The sequence below is a fragment of the Brassica napus genome, unplaced genomic scaffold (genome assembly GCF_020379485.1).
Source record: "Brassica napus cultivar Da-Ae unplaced genomic scaffold, Da-Ae ScsIHWf_2329;HRSCAF=3004, whole genome shotgun sequence".
NCBI lineage: Eukaryota > Viridiplantae > Streptophyta > Magnoliopsida > Brassicales > Brassicaceae > Brassica > Brassica napus.
The window spans coordinates 10736-34502 of record NW_026015703.1 but is presented as its reverse complement, the minus strand read 5'-3'; the positions used below and the strand labels follow the sequence as shown (position 1 = coordinate 34502).

Here is a 23767-nt window from a genome sequence, read left to right as displayed (position 1 = left end):
TCCATTCGTTAGAGCTTGATCAACCAGTCTGCACAAGAATGCTTGGTTAAGATAGCCGAAGCACGTAGCTGATCAGACCGGAAATATGTATATGCTTTACTAGAATTAACTAGCCTAGAACGTTCATAGCATCAGGATAATCCTTCAAAATATATTCATAGTGACTAAGCCAATTTAGATTAATGTTGTAACAAAGACGTTGCATCAAGAGCAAGTGACAGAATCAAGGACGTAGATTAGGACATGCACTAACTTGGCAACACCAGGTCGAAGAGGAAGCAGCTTCTTCTCGATGAGAACCATGAAAAGCTCAGTCTTCTGCTTATGAAGCCCAGCTATGAACGCTTTCCTCTCTGCTTCATCTTTGGGAGCTTTCTCAGGCCAACCCACCTTGTAAAATACCGAACGCCGCATCACTACACAAAGAAAGAAAAACAAAGCCATCACTCAAATTCATTCGGACAGGACGAAACTGAAACTTCATCAAGATAGACCTTTCTTTCTTTCCCCCACCGATTTTCAGTAGCTCTCCGTACAAATCAACATCCCCTGTAACACCCAAATCTCTCTGCGAGAATTTACTAGAACTCAATATTGAATCACCAAAAATTAAGGGAGAAAAGTGACCTCTTTGAAAGTGTCGTTGAAGGAGATCCTGTGACCATCCTTCTCCGTATCGACAAGCACTCCATCGCAGTCGAAGAGAAGAGCGGATGGAAGATTCCCGGAGAAGATGAAGCAGAGCAAATGATTCCCCCGGAACGAGATGCTCTCTGTATTATTCTCTGTTTTGCTTTGAGGCACTTCCCCAGGAATCGCGACTTAGACGCAGAAGGTGTCGCGTTAAAGGCACGCGCCGCATTAGGGATGAAAGATGCGGCTGATAGCTTAGGTTGAGTTGAAGAAAAAGAAGGAGGTGGTGAAGGAGATAATTTCAGAGTCGCCATTGTTTGAGTCTCTCTCTCTCTCTCTCTATCAATCTTTATATATCCGTCTGCAGGGTATAATAACGGTCGGAGATTTCTGTAACTCTATCCGGTCTCGCGCTAACGACCACATGATATAACCACCTGGTTCTGGTCGGGTTAGGGTACTTTCCTAATCAAAACCGGGTTTGATCTTTTTTGGTTCTACAATTTTGTGCAGAAAACATCTCGATGAAGGTAGGTAATTAACTTTTAGGCAACATCAAAACATCGTGACAAAAAAAAAAAAAAAAAAAGGCAACATCAAAACTTTTTTTGATCGAAGCTAATATCAAAATGGTAAATTAGGATTACCTGTTATAGAGGACAAAATTAACAGGACAAATATACCTGTTATACAATATCTATTATAATAAAATAATTTTTTTCTTTTCTTCGTGGAGCCACTTCACTTTCGAGCATTTCTTTTAATGACAAGTAGATTTTGAACCCTGCATCCGCACGGATGTTTTACTTTATGTTTTATATAAACTAGGTGATTTTCCGTGCTCATGCACATATAAATATTTATAAAATAAATGTACTATAATAATTGATTGTAATTTATTTTTAATTTTAAATTAATTTATAATTTTTATGCATAATTTATATTAATAATATTATATTACTTTAATTAGACATATGATTTTAAATATGTTATATCTAGTCGATTTTGTTGTTTTTATAGTTGATTTAGTTATCATTTGGGTAAATTAGATTTCATCTATTTCTCTGAATTCAACTATAATATTTTTTTATTTTAAATATATTAAAATTATGATTAATTTTCTTATTTGCATTTACTTTGGTTATTGCCTTAGATATATAAATATATCTGAGAATATTATATATTAAGATATATTGTGCTTAGAATGAAATATAAATAAACTAAAGTGTCTAATTCCAAATTATGTAAATTAATATAACGATAATATTCTACAGTCTCATGCATATATATATAAATTTTAAAAAGAACTAAATTATAACAGTTGATTAATATTTTATTTTGTTTTTTTAATATGTTTTGGATCATCCTATAATTTACATTTATAAAATAAATTACTATTATAAAATTATATATTCTTATTGTAATTAAATCACTGATTTTAGATGTATTAGTAAATATATTCTTTCAAATTCAAACTAAAGTATATTTTTCAAATTATATGTTGATTTAAAAAAATACATCAGAAAATAAGCGATGATCAATATTAAGTTACATATATAAGTAACTAATACATTTTTGGAAGCTCATAAACACATATCAATATTTATAATAATTAAAATATTTATAAATTTTAAATAATTTATGCCTTATATTTATTAAATGGTAAACTGAAATTTATTTTAAATAATATTAAAATGAGATTCAGATTTGCTTTGGTATTTTAATTATAGTCATATTAAGTTCCACAAACATAAAACAAAAAATTTAAACAAATTTAATATTATGAAAACAAATAATTTTAATATGATAAAATATAGTATTTCTACCTCATTAAAGTAATAGTGTTATGTTATTTTAAAATATTTTGTAATTATTTGATCAAAAGATTTGTGTTTAAATTCTTTTTATTTTTTAATATCTCTTGAAAATAAACAATTAAATAAATTTGTGTGATTGTATTTTAAAAATCATATTATAAGTAAAATACAATTTATATATTTTTTACTGTAATTGAAAGATATTATAGTCAACTAAATATATGAATATAAATAAAAAATTTCAATAATACTAATTATAAATTATTTTTAGTCAACAAACATATCAGTTTATGTTACTTAATTATTTTATGTAATAATCTAAGAAAATAATAGATACATAAAAATTATTTATATTACTTGGAAAATATATATTTTTGTACTGTTTAAATTATGTTTTAAAAGATATAATATTGTTTTTTTAATATCAAGATTATGTGTGTGAATCTTGTTTATGAAATCACATTATATGCAAATATAATTTTCATCAGAAAATAAAGATATAAAGAAATATGTTATTAGTTCAAAAGTATATTTTATGTTATTTAAAAATATGTTTAAATGGAATATTTCAATTTTGTGAACTTTCCTTTTTAATGAAATAATATTTATATATACATTTATTTTCGTTTTTAAATTTGTTTTTAACTTTATAATCGTTCATTTTTATTATATATGTTATTTGGAAAATTTTAAAATGGAAACTAAATAAAATTTCAATAATACTATTTTTGTAATATTTTAATTCATTAAGGGTATCAGTGTAATCAACCATCGTGAGAGTTAACGTGAGCGCGACACATAAAAACTGACTTCTCAAATAATATTATAGAGATATATCTTCCCATCTAATTTAAATATATACATAATATATATATATATATATATATATATATATTACAATATAATATAAATTCTAATAAATTTGAGACTTTGTTTGTTTTAGTTAAACTGAAAAATCTTTTTGTTAATTTAAACGATGAAGATGAACAGATAAATTAAATAATGTTTAAATATTTAACTATCAATTTTTTTTGGATTAGTGTTACTTTATTTAGTTATTTTACTAACTAATGAGAAACATATATACATATATATTATTATTTTAATTGTGATATATGAATTATTAATATATTTAATAGTTTACCATAAATAAATATTTATATGAAAAATTGACATTAATGATGATATATGAGTTATTTTTATTACCATATTTAAAATCTCTGCAAAAAGATTTAAATTTTTATAAGGAAATTTTACGTCTCACAATTAATATGATGTCATGTCACTATTTTATAAACCATGTCATCTATTTTAAGTGCTATGTCATCTTTTTTCCAGCGAGAATGATTGTACTGACGACATGTGTATAAATCACTTCGCAAATATAGTCTAGGAGATATATATTTGTTGTAAGTAGACAGGTATATATTTTCTATTAAATGCTACTTTGTTTTTCATATAGTATAATATAATATTCTATATATTATTTTTCAAAAATATGTTGCTATTTATTTTTTATCACTATTATATATCATATGTGTGTCATCATATAATTAATGTATTTTATACGTACCATCATATAAGTACTCATATAATTAATAGTATTTATACGTACAATCATATAATAATCATATATATTATATTTTTAATACTTATTGTGAAATATAAAATCCATAATTTAAGTTGGTGTTTGAAATTGGGCTTTGTATTGTATTTTTCTTATATATATTTAAAACATTTTTTTATAATGGTTATTGGAAATTATTTCTGTAAAAATAAAATTTTGAATATATTTATATTTTTGAATCAATTTTGATATAAATCAATTTTAAATTAATATTTTGATTTGAAATATGTATATAAAGTTTAAATATTGTTTTATGATTATTTTAGACAAAAGATGTTTTTAGTTAATTAGGTTGGGTCATTTTCGTATATTTTAAGGATACCCCAGATAAATAGTTTCTTATAATATAATGGACTTTCAATTTTTCTTAATAACATAAGTTCATTTTTTTTTTTTAATATGCTGTTATATCTGTTTCTAAACAATATTTTTTTTTTTTTACTGCTATCCATGTTTTCACACACTTATTCCTAAATGTACTTCTACTTTAATAAGATAGATTTTGGACAAAATATGTTTTTTAATAATTAGTTTGGACAATTTCCGTATATTTTAATAAAAAATTAAGCACCAAAAGTTAATTTTTGATTCTTATCACCTTACATCATCGTCGTTGCTAGGATAATCCGGTATTTATAACGTTTCTACTCGCCAATTAAATCTCCTCATAAATCTGCATATATATGGCGTAACGGCCAAACTTCTCATTAAAATGAAGAAAAAATCACATTTTAAATCCTCAAGATGGCAAAAGTTTGTATTTTAAATTTTAGAGTTTGACAGCTAACACTTTAAACAATCAAAATAATTCCAGTAACATATTAATCACTAAAACTAGCCTAATTGTTCGCCACGTCAAAATTATGGATGGTACTGTTCATTATCCGGTCATAATAATGTCGTGGTGGCTATTTTTTTAATATTATATTAATCAAGATAAATGATCAAAATAAATAAAAATAATTACAAAAATTATAGAAATTAAAAATTCAGATACCATAAATTTTTAAAGATCAAATTTTCAAAACTATAATTTTTTTTATTTTAAAGTTTTTAATAAAATATAGTTAAACCAAAAATATTAAAAAAAAAATTATAATTTTTCATATGCTTAATTTTTTAATTTCTTAAAATTTGTATATTTTTTACAAGCTGAACTTTTTAGCTTTAAATTTTAAATTTTTTAAAATTTGTATATCCTTCCATTTCAAAATTATGCTACCATTTAAAAAAAAACTTTAGGAAATTTAAAAATTTAAAGCTTAAAAATATCTTAAGAATATGATAAATTATAAAATTTTGAATTTTTAAATTTTATAATATTTTTTGTTTTCTATGTTTAAAAAAAATAGAATTCAAATTATAATTTGAAAATGTTGGTCTTTCAAAAAGAGAATTATATTTTCTGATTTTTTTTTAAAATTTTCATATTATTTTATTAATTTTAATCATTTATGCTGATTTAAATAATAATATATATATATATATATTTTAAAAAGTAACCGCAACATCATCATTTTGACGGATGATGAATAGTACCGGTCATAAGTTTGACGTGGCGAACAAGTAAGTTAATTTCAGTGTTTCAAGGTTTAAATTGCAAACTTTTGCCAACTCAAAGGTTTAAAATGTGATTTTCCTTTAAAATGAATTAAAGTTGGGGAAATTTCAATTTTTACCTTCTTTTTAGCTACGTTGCATAGAAGCGTGTCTCACGTACTGGTTCCTGGTTCCGAAGCGGAAACGGAGTCGGAAGCGTGCGGAATCGCTCGGAAGCGTGCGGAATCGCTCGGAAGCGTGCCGGAATCGCGGTTCCAAAAAAAAAACAGATATGAAAGCGTGATGGAAACGATGAATCCTATTTGGAAGCGTTTAAGTTTGATATTGGAATCATAAATAAAAATAAAAAAGGAAAAACTAAATGTTATGTTTTCTTTCTTTAACTGAAAACCCTAGTAAAAAAAGGAAACTGAAAAGACTACGACAAAGTCATCGTTCTCATCTCTTTTACACTTCTGAGTTTCTATCTTTTTTCTTTAGACTTTTATTTCTTTGTTAGTTTCACAATGCAAATTCAGTTGTACTTTAACCATTAACTTTAACCTTAGTTTCACAACTGAATTTGCATTGTGAAACTAAGGTTAAAGTTCTATTTTAGTATTAAATAAGTGTAGAGAATCTTTTTTGTGTTTACTTGCGTAGAGTTCAACGAACAATGCGTCATTATCACAATTTTTTTTTCAGAAGTATGAACCCAACTGATAATGATGCTGTGGATGACAAAGTCCCTTTATGGATCTATGTGAACAAGATTGAAAAGATAGCAGGAGGGGGATCATGGATTTATGTGGGTTTTTATATATATACGCTTCCAACACGGATCCGCTTCCTAGTTATTTTTTTTAAAAGTACGCTTCCATACGATTCCGCTTCCGCGTTTCCGCTTCCGTTTCTATGTAACGTTGCTTTTTAGTACCACAATTCATCTTTACCTTCATTAAATGGACATTTTCACAAATACATTATTCATTTAAGAGACAAAAGACTCTTAAACCATTACTTTATAGATATAAAAATATAAATAATTATTTAAACAAATAATAAAATTTTTTTTATTGTTTTCGAATAATAAGTTTTCAAATTTGAACTTTTTATAATTTTTTTGAATTTTTTCTGAATTTATTTCTTGCAATTTTTTTAAAATTCAAAAATTCTTTTTGAAACTATTTTTAATTTTTTTTTAAATAGGTATTTAATTATATCTCCTATACATTATTTGAGAAATGATTTGTCATGTGTTATCACCACAATGATTTTAAAACAATAATGATGTCATGTCTTGAAATTAATTGTGACATGGACATTTATATTTACATTTATTGTTGATATATATTTTGGTAAATTTTTTGAGAAATTGCCAAAAATACAAAATTCATAATACCACTTTTCATATTTACCTTAACCACTTTTATCTCCAGTTTAAAGAGGGAAAATAATATGATTAACTAATATAGACTTAGTGAGTGTTATTGAATATGGTAATTTAATAGAAATGAGTGTAATTTAAATCTAGACCTAAATCCAGTGTTATTGGATTGGGCATTTGGTGGATAGAATTTAAAATTCATTGAAAACCCCTATTATTCAATATTTTTTAGATTTGGTTAGAATTCAGTTATGGTGAATTTTAATGGAATTCAATGTATTTAACTAAAACAAATCCTATATTTTATCAATATTTTGAAGGAAACGAGACTGGATATCTTTTCAATCAAAGTACTTGCATACTTAAATTTCAATACTTGATTCCAATATTCAATAACCCCTTTTAGGGTTTAGAGTTGAGGGATGTGGTATGGTTTTTGGAATGTAGAGTTTAGAGTTGTTATAAATATAAAAAAATACTTATTTTTTTTTTAAATAGTTTCAAAAAGAATTTCGAATTTCAAAAAGAAAATTTGAAAAAAGAAAATTCAAAAACAAATTGTAAAAAAGTTTTAATTTGAAAAAATATAACTCGAAAATATAATAAAAATGTATATTAATGAAGAAGGGTAAGTATGTGGGAACTGATATACATAAAAAAGTTTGAATTATTTATTTATTTAAATAATTATTTATTATATATATAGAATAATGGTATAATAGTCTTTTTCCTCTTAACGAAGAAGGGTGGGTACGTCAGGCGCTATCAATGAAGTTGTGTGCTCTTTGGTATGGTAACTAAGCTAGAATGTAGTACAATGAAACATCTCTAAGGTTAGTATTGATTCCTTACCACTTATTCATATGTGAGAGTAGTAATCTTATTTTCTGTGAGTCCCTCCTGTTTTTAAAACCACTTCATGAGAGTACTCTGTGTTTTGCTTGAGGACAAGCAAAAGGAAGGGTAAATATGTGGGAGCTGATATATCATGGATTTTACCAGTTTTTAGCCATAGTATATCACTGTATATCACTGTTTTAGAGTCTATTTATTATGTTTTGGAGTCTTTTTAGGTGATTTATAGGTTCAGATATGTTTTGGAGCAATGTGGTGATTATGAAGCATTTTGGAGCTAAAGATAGAATAAACTCGTAGCTGTTCAAGAATCAGCAAGAGTCGACATTCAGATGAAGTGTCGATCGATGACAGCCTCTTGTTGTCGATTGACGGTCATGCGAGAAAGACATGCCAGACTTGTTCATGGTCGACTTAAGCCCATAAGTTCCACATAATTACAAGACTACTCCTGACCGACTTATACCTATTATTTATGTGCTCTGCCATTGTATTAGGTAACACACGCTTTTTACTTTCTCTTATTTCACAGCATACAATTTTAGGGTTTTTAGTATTTTTGGAGAGAAGATCCAAGACTCTTTCAGAGCTTGTATTGGAACTCCATTAATTTCCTACTTATTCTATTATATGCATTTTATAAAGACTATTGCTATGTTCTGCATTATTATGTCTGAGTAGTTTTTCTTGTTAGATTTAGAGTTAATTAGGGTTTTGATGGATTACCGAAAACTATAGAACTGATAGGATGATCATAAAATATCCTTCAATGGAATTTATATTAATTCTTGTGTTCTATAATAGCTAACTAGAACCATGAACTTAGAATTGTAGACAACTACGACATTAGGTTCTTGACCATAATATATTCTCTTGAGTTTGGATTGCTAGAAACATGTGACAACTGATTTAGTAAGACTAGTGAACCAAATCGATCAGTTCGATAACGCTTGCCTAAGACAGTATCGATTGATGATCACTCTATAGCATCGATCAACACTTGATCCATGTTAACAAGAGACAGCTGAAACCCTGGACTTAGTTACGATTAGACTTGTCAGCGAACGCTAGAGATCTTTACATTAGACATCGAGCTCTATGATTGTCTTTCACATACCCTAATAATTCTATATCTCTATAATCATGATTTCTTGAAACCCTAAATCTTGCTATTTTCTTATATTGTATACAAACCAACCAATCAATCAATTTGTTTGCTGCTTAATCGCGACTGTTTTGATAGGAGAGATTGGTTTTATAAACCAACCAATCAATCTATTTACCTAGTTTAATCGTGTCTGCTTTGAGTTTATTGTGTGTCCACGCTCCATGTGGATTTGATCTCTAAATACTACAACTGAACCTCTTATTTGAGAGAATAAAGTTGCTAAATAGAGTAATTTGAACGATATCAACAACAACAGCAAAAATCTCACAGCCCAAAATATACAAATTTGTATAATATTTTATAATTGAAAAACTCTTCTTTACCTGTTGTTGACGATTTATATATATATATATAAAATTTACTTGAAAATATTTTAGGACCCCATTTAAACCAATTTAATAAATATTTAAAAATTATATACATGTAAAATATTTTAGGACCCCATTTAAACCAATTTAATAAATATTTAAAAATTTCTATATAAAAATAGGTATATATAAAAAATATTAGACCCTTAACTATCAAGTTACGGGGGGGGGGGGAGGGGGGAGGGCACGGATTTGGGCCTGGGACGGTCGCACTGCTTGTCTCCCATATCAACCGGCCCTGTGTGTGTCTTGGAAACAAATAGATAATATATATAGTAATTTCATGTATTTATATCTTCACATAGATATAAAATACCAATATGTACAGTAATATCAAATATATAGTATAATTTCTTGAGAGTAAATATATCATGTAACATTTCATTTTTTGATTATAATTTCAAAAAACAATTGAAATAATATTATGCAAAATAGTTTTTTGACATCAAAAAGCTATTCTATTATTTATTTATGGAATATTAATTGAAAAATATTATGTAGAATTCTACAAAATATATTATACATAACTTAGAAAATTTGAAACAATTACGTACAATTCTAAATACAAGAATAAGTAACTTACAATCATCTACTTAAGCTTATAGAGCGAACGATATTGAAATCATATTAAACATTGATTATTATTTTCCAATTTTAGGTACATTTTATAAAAGCGATAAGATCTAGAAAATGATAAGTCTGAATTATATTTTAATGGGAAAGAGATTTCAGTTTTTAGCAATTTATATTTGCTGTGTAGATCACATATAAAATGATTAAATAAAGCCACTATGGTACATTATATGTAAAAGATAATTTATATAGTAACTTATAACTATATATAATATTGTAACAAGATATTTTCAGTAAAACGTTACAACATAAAATCACTTAAATTCTCTAAATAAACTTATAATATTCTAACTGTTTGGTTTTAATTTTTTATTTTTTTAACGTCTGATTAATTATGCTATTACAACGATGAGAAATATTACATAGACGATTCTACAGCCGATAATTCTACCATCATATGAGAATGCACGTCTGACTGCATCGCTACGAGCTGCCCTATGAGATCCATGTTCGATGATAGGCCCTTGAACCATGCTCAAGACCTCTTGTAACCTTTTTTTCTCCATGATGTGCATAATTTGTGTTTTCTGAGGTTTGAACCCCAGACTTCTTGGTGTAGAAGCATTAATGAACCCTTAGTCAAACCACTGGACTAAGGGGGCTTCCACAAATAATTTTTCATTTAAAGTAATACAAATTTGAATTGACTTTCGTGAGAAGGTTTTAAATTTTAATATTTTTAGGAGTGTAACTAGATCTATTAAAAATGAAAAGGAAAAAAAGGAAGATGTGTTCTTGTGAAGCAACTCTCAAAAATATTTTGATACTCAGTTATATGTTGTAAATATACTAGTGGTTCAATGTTTTTATTTCAAATTTAACATATATAATAAATAATAAAAAACATATTTTTTCGGTGTCTTCTCAACATTGATGTTCAATGTTCTTTCGGGTATATGGTTGGAATTCTTTTTCTTGGAAATCAAAATATTTTCTGGCCCAATCTATTAAAGTTTTAACCATTGATTCATCTATTTTAGAGAGATAAATGTTACAGTTGGTGAAAGACGGATCTAGAAACTCTAATTTAGTACAAAATATGCAGTATATTAAAACTAATATTAAGATGACATCTATACTATCTATACTATTGGGTATCGTTCTCTCTCTTCCTTTAGAGAGAGAGAATTCTCTCTTCTTCCCCTCTTATCACACTCAAATCTTTCAGAGGGGGAAAGAGAGTTATGTTATTTCTTTTTGATGTAAAATAATCCTTTTGATCCAAAGATCGACTTTTGATTCCGGTTGCGGATTTCAGTCTTCGCAAGGCGACTTTTCTTCTGATCTTTGTTAGATCAGACTTTTCACTTCGCTTGGCGAGCTTTTGTTGTGTGTTCTGTTTAAAAAAGTTCATCTCTCTGTTTTAATCAATTTTACTGATTGCTTTCTAAGAGTTTCTTCCTTGTGTCGGTTATCCTCTATCTTCGTTCCCCAAGATATAAATTTTTGTCTTATTATAAATGAATTGGCAAAGTCTTCGTAAAGGGTGAAGATTAGAGCTTTGCATGTTTGCTCTTACGGTTTAGTACATCATCAGATAAGTCAAAGCTTGTTCTACAAGTGTTTTGACAAGAGCTGTGTCTGAATCTTATAGAGCTTCTTTGTATTCTCCACATCCGGCGAAGAGAGTGAACCTCGGAGAAAGCATCAGCGACCTGAGAGATGGAAAGTTACAAAAGGAACCAAGTCTCCGTTGCTGTGCTATACCCAAGAGTTTGATCTACCGGAAATTCACATTTACGGCAGTTTTCCGGTGAAGAAGCAACGATGTTCGTCTGCGCAACACATCATCCTCTAGTTAAGCTTAACTGAAGACACGTGTAGATCCATGGTGTACCGTGTAATTATGTTTGTTCTTAATCTTATCTTGGAAAGTTGGGCTTCACTTGGGATTAAATTCTTAATGGACTTATTTGATTCCTTTTTGTAACATGTTAGGCTTTGAGCCTTATAAAACGAATTGACAAAAAAAAAATACTATCTATACTATTAAAACTAAAATAAAATTTAGAAATAACCCTTCATTCACGTTAATAATTATAAATTATGCCACTAAAAATCTGACTAATCCTATTTTAGCATTAATTGTTATTTTATCATTTAAAGTAATCTATATTAATAAGCAAAATCTTATCTAACATTTACCACTGAAAATCTCTAATTATTATTTCCTGTGCCACTAATTTCTCAAAGGAATTGTGCCATTAGGCAATGGTATTTTCGCTTTTCGATCACATAGTAAAACCACGATTACCTCCATTATCCTCTCATTTTATTTTTATTTTTAAATTTCTGCTTCTTTACTGATTGTGATTCAAGTATGAACCTTGCGTCTGTGGTTGGATGGCACAAGACGTTCTGTGGATCTTTAAAAGATCTAAGTTCGAATCCACTACTAATCCAGATAAACACGACGCGTGGCTACCAGAGCTTTTCACATTCTCTCTCGAGGAAAAGTTTTATCTTTTTTTTTTTGATTCATGTTTGTAAACATATAATAATGTGAATACAACAACACTTAATATCTTTAGTATCTATATGTTTATACAAAAAACGTGAACCAACTCTTATACACATTTATTATCTGTTCAAAAACAAACTCTTAATATTTGTCCACATTTACATGGTGCCATATAGTTTTACTATACACATAAAATTATTCTGAACGCACAAAACATTATTGTATCTAAACCCTAACAGAGGAATTTAAAACCCAAAACACAAACCTAAATAATGTTTCTTTTTAATTAAAACAAACTCTAAACCAATGTGTATTGATAAACTAAAATACATATGTTTTATTTGTTCTATTATCAGTTATAAAATATCGAAATATATTCAAAACAAACGAGTTCGTATATGATTGATTACAAAAATATTAGATAGATATTTACAAACAAATTAGATTTGTTTGTTCCTAAACAAACTCTTAACAAAATAATAATAACATGTTCATCAATGGAAAATATTAATAAACTTAACATTATTTCTACTCCTAAAATAATTAACAATTATATTAGGGAAATTGCCACAAATACCACATTTATAGTATCACTTTTTATGTATCACTAATCACTTTTACCCTCACTTTTAATGAAGGTTAAAAGACACTTATACCCCTAGGGTTAACTAATCTATACTTAGGGTTTAGAGTTGAGGGATGAGGTAGAGTTTTTGGAATGTGAAATTTATGTAACTAATAAATACATAAATAAATACTTAAAAATATATAAAGAAATTTAAAAATAGTTTCAAACATAATTTTTGATTTTCAAAAAGAAATTTTTTAAAAAATAAAAAAAAGATTTCGGAAAAAAAATTCAAAAAAAAGTTCGAATTTGAAAAAGTGTAATTCGAAAATATAAAAAAAAATATTTTTTATTTTTATTTTTATTTTTATTTATTTAAATAATAATTTATTATATATATAGATAACAAGGGTATAAGAGTCTTTTGCCACTTAATGAACAATGTATTTTTGAAAATATCCCTTTGGTGGTAGTAAAAATGAAAAGTGGTACCATGAAAGTGTTAAACATAAAATTTCCCTTTATATTATTAAATAAACGATTCAGTTTAGATTTTTGAATAACTTCCTTAACTTTACATGAAGATGATTTTACAATAACTTGTGAAACACTATATAATATTAACTACTTGATACGAAATTTCCATAACTTCTACTGACATTGATAATAACTTCTTATTTTTTGAGAAAAAAATTAATAATAACATAATAATAACTTGGTCAGCAATGTATATATCAAGTCTCTACATGTTGTGAATGAAGAGGGGAACTTGTGTGTATTATTAGGTCGACCAACTGGTCTTTATATACATATGGTAATGACGGTCTAAGTACTGGATCGACATGAGATCGTACTTATCCTTAACTAGATAATGACTAGCAATACGTAAGATAAACACCAACTATAATGTAGATAAACACAAGAGTAGATAGGCGCCAGTATGATCCTGCGGATGGGCTTGGCCCGTCTTGCTACACGGGCTGATAAATGGGTCGATCACTAAATGGTTTATAACACTCCCCCTTGATCGACACATCCGGTCAAGGTTCATTCATGCTTTGGATGTTGCCTCATTAAAACCTCTCTTGACAAACCCAAAACCCAATGTGGTAAAAGGGAAAACAAGACAGGAAAAAGAGTACAACACATGAACTCCCCCTGATGAATGCATCACCGAAGATCCTTCAGTCGACGCATGCCTATCTTCCATATGAGCTTCTTGAACGTTGAGGTTGGTAGTGACTTGGTGAAGAGGTCGGCTGAATTCTCACTCGAACGGACTTGCAATACTTGGACCTCTCCTGCCTTCTGAAGCTCGTGTGTAAAGAAGAACTTAGGAAGAATATGTTTCGTCCTATCTCCTTTAATGTATCCATCCTTAAGCTGTGCGATGCATGCTGTGTTATCCTCGTATAGGATGGTCGGTGGATCCTTTCCTTTGATCATACCACAAGTGGTACGAATATGCTGTGTCATGGATCTCATCCATACACTCTCACGGCTGGCTTCATGCATGGCTAATATTTCTGCGTGGTTAGAGGATGTGGCTGCCATGGTCTGCTTCATGGACCGCCAGGATATAGCTGTCCCACCGTGTGTAAAAACATAACCAGTCTGAGATCTAGCATAATGTGGATCAGAGAGATAACCTGCATCAGCAAAACCAACTAAATCTTCCTTAGATTTGTTAGTAAACATAAGACCCAAGTCTTTCGTTCCTTGTAGGTAACGAAGTATATGTTTAATCCCGTTCCAGTGCCTTTGGGTCGGACAGGAGCTGAACCTAGAAAGTAAGTTCACAGCAAAGCTGATGTCTGGTCGTGTGTGGCCAGCTAAATACATCAGAGCTCCTATGGCACTGAGATAAGGCACTTCGGGACCAAGGACTTCCTCATTTTTCTTCTTCGGACCAAATGGGTCAGTGTCCGGACCAAGACTTCTCACGACCATGGGGCTAGTCAATGGGTGAGACTGGTCCATATTAAATCTTTTGAGTACTTTTTCTGTATATGCCTTTTGATGCACAAGAATTCCATCTTTCATATACTCAAGTTGCAATCCCAAACAAAACTTTGTTTTTCCAAGATCTTTCATCTCGAATTCTTTCTTGAGATATTCAACAGTTTGGGAAATTTCTCCAGAGGTTCCTAGGATATTTAAATCATCTACATATACTGCAATGATTACAAAACCCTTATTGAACTTCTTTATGAATATGCATGGGCAGATCTGGTCGTTTTTGTATCCTTCTTTCAGGAGATATTCGGACAGTCTATTGTACCACATTCGACCTGATTGCTTTAATCCATAAAGAGACTTGTTCAATCTGATACAATGTTGTTCTCGAGAACTCTCTTTGTTTTTCAATTCAATACCATCTGGAATTTTCATGTATATCTCATTATCCAGTGGACCATATAAGTAGGCAGTTACAACATCCATTAACCGCATATCAAGACCTTCTCTTACAGCCAGACTTATTAGAAATCTTAAGGTCGTAGCATCCACCACAGGGGAATAAGTTTCCTCATAATCTATTCCTGGTCTTTGTGAGAATCCTTGTGCAACAAGTCGTGCTTTATATCTCACAACTTCTCCTTTCTCATTTCTTTTTCTCACAAAAACCCATTTGTATCCCACTGGTTTTATGTTGTGAGGTGTCCGGATGATCTGTCCAAACACTCCTCTCTTTTTCAGTGATTCTAACTCCACATTAATGGCTTCTTTCCATTTCAACCAATCTGGTCGTTGCATACATTCTAGTATAGATGTGGGTTCTAGATCCTTATTATCCATCAATTCGACTGCTACATTATAAGCAAATATATCACTCATGTCGACATGTTTTCTGTTCCATTTCCTTCCAGACATGACATAATTTATTGAGATCTCATTATTGTCAGGAACTTCATTACCTTGATTCTTAGCGTCCCAAGTATCTTTTGGTGGTACATGAGTTTCCTTTTCCATGTCTAGAGTTTCCACTTTGTCGGATTTCTTTGCACTCTTTCTTTTCCGAACTTCTTTGTCTTTGGAACCTACTGGTCTACCACGTTTCAATTGTGGTTTAGACGTAGTAGCAGCCTGATTATGTCCATCACGGACATCAAGTCTTATTGGTGCATTTGCAGCTGGTATGTATGACTTGGTTACTCTATTTGGGTCAGCAAAGGAATCTGGCAATCTGTTAGCTAGCTCTTGAAGATGTATAATCTTCCGGACTTCTAGATCACAATCTCTAGTCCGAGGATCCTGCCATGTTAAGGATGTTTGATTCCATTTTATATCCTGTACCAGCTTACCATAATCTCCCCCTAATGCTGGATACTGGGATTCATCAAAATGACAATCCGCGAACCTGGCCTTAAACAAATCACCTGTTGTTGGCTCTAGGTACTTAATAATAGAAGGGGAATCGTATCCAACATATACTCCCATCCTCCTCTGAGGTCCCATCTTTGTTCTCTGTGGTGGTGCTATAGGCACTTGGACGGCACATCCAAAAACTCTTAGATGGGATATATCTGGCTCATGACCCGTTAGTAGTTGGGATGGCGAGTATTTGTGCTCACTAGATGGCCTGATGCGAATTAGCTCAGCTGCATGTAGTACTGCATGTCCCCAAGCTGATACTGGGAGTTTGGTATTCATTAAGAGTGGCCGGGCAATCAGCTGGATCCGTTTTATAAAGGATTCAGCCAGGCCATTCTGAGTATGGACATGTGCTACAGAATGCTCCACACTTACCCCCATGGACATACAATAGTCATTAAAAGCTTGGGAAGTGAATTCACTTGCATTGTCTAGACGTATAGTCTTTAATGGAAAATCTGGAAAATGTGCTCTCAGTCTTATTATCTGAGCCAGCAATCTTGCAAGTGCTAGATTACGAGTTGATAGGAGACAAACATGTGACCATCTTGTGGATGCATCAATCAGGACCATAAAATATCTAAATGTCCCACAGGGTGGGTGTATTGGTCCACAAATATCAACTTGTATTCTTTCTAGGAAATTTGTCACTTCCTTATTCACTTTGGTACGTGATGGCTTAGTAATTAGTTTCCCTTGTGAGCATGCTTCACATGTGATATTCTTAGGGATAACTCTTTTTGTTTTCAAACTGTGACCATTTGAATTTGATATGAGTTTTCGCATCATGTTCGAACCGGGGTGTCCCAGCCGATTGTGCCAAAGAGTGAACTCTTCTTTGAATTCTTTATTCAAGACGGCATTAGCCTCAACAAGACTGGTCTGGGCATAATAAAGACCAGTCCCACACGCAGGTATAGTCTCAAAGACTTTCTTATTGCCTTGGGTGATTTTATAAATCTGTAGGAATTCTTTACTTCCTTCACCCATTGTTTCGATGTGGAAACCATTCAGTCTTATGTCTTTAAAGCTCAATAGACTTCTGTTTGAGCTAGGTGAGTACAAAGCATCTTCAATCTCAAGATGTGTACCTTTTGGCAATAAGATATTGGCGTGGCCATAGCCTTCAATTAAGCTAGCCGTGCCAGCTATAGTGGTGATGTTAGCTACCTTATGTGTGAGATGTATGAAAAATCGTTTGTCTCTCAAAATGGTGTGGCTGGTGCCACTGTCCACCACGATTGTATCCATTCCACTTTTCATTCTTCAAAAACAATAATCATAAAGTTAATGAACAATAATAAAATTTTCAGAGATGGTATCTTTAATGATCTAATTCTTAGGCATATGAGAAATGAAAAAAAATTTATTCATTCATAAGGATAAAGTTAAATCCAAAGCCAAACACTGATAAACAATCTTAAAGAACACCAAATCCAGGGGAAAACAATAAAAAAAACGATATGGAATTTTAATTCCTTATTTCAGTATGTCTGAAGTTTCAAACTCCATGTGATCAACTTTGTCTGACTCGTGCTGGTGATCCTGGACGTCTTCCAAGTCATCATCATCATCACCATCATATCCCGGGTCTCGAACCATGTTAGCTTCCGGGTTTCTTTTTAAGCTCTCCATGTAAAGCTCACACAAATGCTTAGGAGTTCGGCAATTCTTTGCCCAATGATTACCCATACCACATCTGTGGCATCGATCAGCTTTGATCTGTGGTTTAAAAGACACACTACGGCCTCGGCCACGACCACGGCTAAAGCCGGGTGTGGTACCGCGACCACGTCCTCGCCCGTGTGCTTTAAAAGAACCACGACCTCGTCCTTGACTTCGTCCATGGTTTGGACCGGGATGGTTGGACAAGGTTACTCTCTTTCTTTGGCTCTATAGCCAGCTTAGAGATGTCGGGTAATGGAGCTGTACCAGGAGGTCTCATCTCACTGTTTTTCAATAACAGTTCGTTGTTAGCTTCAGCCAACAAGAGACATTCTATCAACTCAGTATATGTGGCGAAATTCCTCTCTCTGTACTGCTGTTGCAATACCATGTTGGTTTGAGGAAACGTGGAGAGAGTTTTATTAAGCATCTCTTCCTCGGTTACTTTTTCACCACATAACCTTAACAAGGACACAATTCTGAACAGGACTGAGTTGTACTCGTCTACTGATTTGTAGTCCAAGAACCTTATGTGTTTCCAATCATATTGAGCCTTTGGAAGCAACACCGTTTTCTGGTGGTCATATCTTCGCTGTAAAGCGATCCAAAGGTCATATGGATTTTCCATGGTCATGTACTGAGTTTTCAAGTTCTCTTGGAGATGGTGGCGTATCATGTAGATAGCTCTATACTTGTCTTTGTCACTGGAATTGTTGTCTTTGGTGATTGTGTCACCAAGATCTTTTGATCGCAGCATGATCTTTGCATCAAGCGCCCATTCCAGGTAGTTGTCACCATTGCTTTTCAAAGCACTGAAATCAAGATTCGCAATCTTTGACATCTGAAAAATATTTGTAGTTTATCCCCATTAGTAAGAAAATAATCGGATCATTCACATACTCTTTCAGTCGGATACAAGCAATGCAAGTAAATAACAATATTTTTTTCAATGATCCAAACGATTTCATGTATATGCAGGAAGGTAAAGTTAAACCTATACATCTAGGATAAAGTTAAATCCATTGCATGAAATCTGATCAGTTTTATCAATTTTCGACATGAAAGTAAACTAATCAGTATGAATGATCTATCCTAATCAGATGATTTCATGTGATATGCAGGAAGGTAAAGTTAAACCTATACAAAATCGAGATAAAGTTAAATCCATGCATGAAATCAGATTAGTATACATTTTCAAAAAAAATGCAATCATTTCTTACTTTTATTTGTTTTCGATATTTATCAGATTAAATATAATGATTTGATAATGCTAGTATATCAGTAATAATCCGAAATTTATTTATTTTCAGATAAATACTAGCAATTCCTATTCCTAGTAGGATTAGGAAAAAAATAAATCGATATTTTTCTGATAAATGCTGAAAATCCTATTTTTTTTAAGATAAAGATATAAGGTTTTTTAAAAAATAGGAAAATCGAATTAAAATATATAATATATTGTTTTCAGTCGGATTTATCAAAAAAATCGGATTTATCTTTAAAATTTCAGATTTATCTATAAGAAAAATCGGATTTATCTTAAAAATATTAAAAAAATTCTTTCAAATTTGAGACAGGTTCTAGTCGATTTCAACATATCAGAGAAAGACTTTAAACATTCAAGAACAAGTTTCTAATGCAAGCAAACAATCAGATTAAGTTGATGCAGCAGTCGGATATGTAAAAAAAATTGGTGTAATTGTCAACCTAAAAGGTTCTAGCAATTAACTCACATCAGGAAGATTAAAAAAAATCAAACAAGCTTAAACAGGGTGAAACAAGACGAGATTTAAGCTTTGAAAATAGATTAGGGTTTTAGATTTTATTCTGCAAAGACATACGGCTAGATGTAGCTGTATGTATGCGGCTGAGGGTTTAAATCCTTTTTGGTTTTGTTTTGAGTTTTCTGAAGATACCTGAACCTTTTGTGATGAGTTGAACGGTCTGTGAGGAGAGAGAGCTGCTGCTGGTTGCTGACAGAGAGAAAAGGAGGCGACTGGAAGAGCTTTAGGAGTCGCCGGAAAATAGCAAGAGATCGTTTGGTTTCTGATTTATGGGTGGTGGATTTTTGGAAGGGTTTAGAGACAAGGTCGTGCTGATAACGTGTTGTGAATGAAGAGGGGAACTTGTGTGTATTATTAGGTCGACCAACTGGTCTTTATATACATATGGTAATGACGGTCTAAGTACTGGATCGACATGAGATCGTACTTATCCTTAACTAGATAATGACTAGCAATACGTAAGATAAACACCAACTATAATGTAGATAAACACAAGAGTAGATAGGCGCCAGTATGATCCTGCGGATGGGCTTGGCCCGTCTTGCTACACGGGCTAATGGGTCGATCACTAAATGGTTTATAACACTACATAGTTATTAGAAATAGAAATTGTGATCGTTTAAAGATTATCACTATATTCTTGGAAAGTTAATATGACTGATCTCACCACTATCTTGGCAACTTCTTAACAATCCTAACAATATATTCCCTCAGTTACAATTTAGTTGTCATTGTAGATCAACTTTTCATTTCAAATAAGTGTCGTTTTATAATTTTAATGCAAAATTTATTCACTTTATAGGTATTGTATTGTTTTATTGGTTGAAATGTGGTTAGGTGAATAGATAATGATGTTTTATTTATAAAATAAAAAAAATATTTTTTTTCTTAATCTGTGTGCATAAACTTAAAACGACAACTAAAATAAAACAAAAGAGTATTGTTTTCTTTTGGAAAAAAAAACTACTTAATTTTCCTATCTATAGCTGTAACTGGTAAAATAATAAGGAACTAATAGAATTAAAATAAATGGAATGATAGAAATGAAATACAACAAAAAAATAGAATGAAATTCATTCTATTCATTCATAAGCAAATTTGTTATAGAATGATTCTGTTTGTATTTTGTCTAATTGTTTGTGGAATTAATGGAACGAGTATTCCATTCATTTCATGTCAAATGGTAAAGTATTTTTGGAATTGATTGAATAAGTCGTTCCACATCATTCCATTCCATAAATTAACAATAGTATTTCAAAAAAAAAGCCTAAATTAAAGTGTTTTTTTATGAACATTTATAAGCTCATATTAAACCATGATTATTAGTTTTTTCATATAATTTAAACTTACATAAAACATTAAAATATGAATGGTGAAAAACGTAAATGTTTATTAAATCTGTAATATAATAGGTTATTAAAAAATTTAAAATTGTAAATAAAATAACCTTACCAAATATAAAATCACTACATAATTAAATGTATTGATTAGAGAAATATCACTTTTTAATCCTTTCACAAAATTAATTAGTATTTTGTAAACAATAAAAATAATTTATAAAAAAAATAATAAAGAAAGAGTATAATTATAAATTTGCTAAAACAAACTTAAAATCTATAAAACATTAAATTTTATGATTAATTATCATTTAAATGATTTTTTTTACTATATAAGAAAAATAAATTTGAATGAAGCACTATGCACATCCATTCTTTACATGGCCCAGTCTCTAAAGATCATGTTACAAAAACATTTCAAGTGAAACTTTAAAACTTCAAAAAGAGACCAATCAAAATCTAAAAAATATATAAAACTCTATCATTTATTCATTTTGTTTTTATTTTTTTAAACGTATACATAGAAATATTAATATTTTAAGAGAGTGTGTGGGTTAATTAATAGGTTTCATGTAAATGAGTTCACTATAATCATCCCAAACCTACGTATACTTCTGCCTCGTAGATATTAGTACGTCGTTGCATCCATCATTGACATTCAACACTAACCGGTACTTCATGCCTGCTACCTCTAGTTCATCACCAGAAACAACTGTCATTGAGTCTTGAGTTTTTTCTGTTTGTTGTATTCAGAAATGGCAAACTTGGCGAGGACTTCAAGAGAAGGATCTTTAATATCTTTGATGGGGCCATCCACCGAAAGTATCATCACTATCCTCTTCCTTTTCCATTCTCTTCTGTTTATTTTCTTTTCTTTTCTTTTGTTTTCTTAAATTTCTCATATAATCTATTAAATTGGAGTCCTATTTTAATCTAATGTAAAAAAGTTATTAGACCAATTCACTAGAAACTTAATATTTAAGGAAAATTAGAAAGGATATTATTTTCCTACATCGTAGATTTTGTGACCATAATCTTAAAAATAGTTTGGTAAATATTATATATTTAAATAGTAAATACATTTTATTTCACAAAATATATATTTGGTTTACATAATCTTAGGTATATCTATATATTATATATTCTACACAATTTTTCACATCTAAATATATACATAATATTTTGGGATACCGTAATTTATTTGAAACAAAAAATGTTGTTATAAAAATATAAGAATAGTAGAACATATGAAATTTTAAAATTTGACTATGAAAACTATATAGTGATGAAGTTTGCTTTATTGTAACAAAAAAGTAAAATTTCACCTATATTTTAGTTATATTATATATAATATTAATTTTTAATAATAAAATCAGTTACATTACTATTAATTTAAATTTTGTAATAAAAATGACAACAATATCCGATAATATCCGCGCATCTGCGCGGATTAGAATCTAGTTGTAGGTAATTATTATAATCAGAATCTGTGAAGTGTGGTAGATAAAAAAATGGATAGTTACAACAATTAGAGATCTCTCAAAATCCCAAAAAAGTCTATAATTTTATAAACTGTACTAAAATTTGAACTGTATTTATCAAATTAATATAATAATTTTAAATTTTACTTACGTAAGAAGAGAGTTTTCACTTTCTAACCATATTATGTTTGACATGTGACACATATCAAAACTATTTAAATTGCAATAATAAAGCCGGAAAAATTGCAATATTATAATATATGTTACAGTCAATTTTAATAGTGATATATATTAATATTATATATTGTAATGAGATTTTTTTTAATTAATAGTTGTATCTATTTTTAGTTCTTAAATACTTTGATGTAAAGTTTTGTTTGTTTAAAAGAGCTGTCCTCCATTTTACTATTTTTAAGATGGAAAAATATTTTTGGTACAAATATCTATTCTAGTTTAATATAAAATGAACACATACAATAACAGAAAAATCTCACATTCCAAAATATACAAATCGGTATAATATTTTTATATTTGAAAACTCTTCTCTACATGTTGACAATTATATATATATATATATATATATATCATTATTGTAAAATTATATTTTCTATGGAAAGAAACAGTAAAAAGTTTATCATATAACCTAGAAATTAGGGAAATTACCAACAATATTACATTCGTAATACTATTTTCAGGTTTACTTAACCATTTTTACCCTCACTTTTAAAAAGAAAAAAAACATTTATAACCCTAGTATTAACTAATCTACACTTATTGTTTAGAATTGAGGGGTGGGGTAGGGTTTTTGGAAAGTAGAGTTTAGGGTTCTAATAAATATTTAAATAATACTTTAAAATTTTTAAAAAGTTTCATAAAGATTTTCTAATTTCAAAAAGAAAATTTGAATTTTTTTTATAAAACTTTATTTTTTTTAAATTTGTTTTTAAAACTTTTCATTTTTTTTTAAATTTCTTTTGTTTTTTTTATTTTTTTATTTAAACAATTATTTATATAATATATATATATTATATAATATATATATATATATATGTAGTAACGGTATAATAGTCTT

The 23767-nt window shown here is 29.8% G+C and overlaps 1 protein-coding gene and 1 pseudogene across 1 annotated transcript; both read right to left on the bottom strand.

The window, feature by feature from the left end:
* Positions 1 to 460: 460 nt before the first annotated feature.
* On the bottom strand, positions 461 to 1047 carry LOC125600617 (annotated as a pseudogene).
* Positions 1048 to 17907: 16860 nt separating this feature from the next.
* On the bottom strand, positions 17908 to 18934 carry LOC125600616. Its single transcript, XM_048773245.1, has 2 exons — positions 18307 to 18934; positions 17908 to 18236 (listed from the first exon to the last, which is right to left on the bottom strand). Exons 1-2 carry the CDS (start codon positions 18932 to 18934, stop codon positions 17908 to 17910), a joined length of 957 nt encoding a protein of 318 aa, XP_048629202.1.
* Positions 18935 to 23767: the final 4833 nt, after the last annotated feature.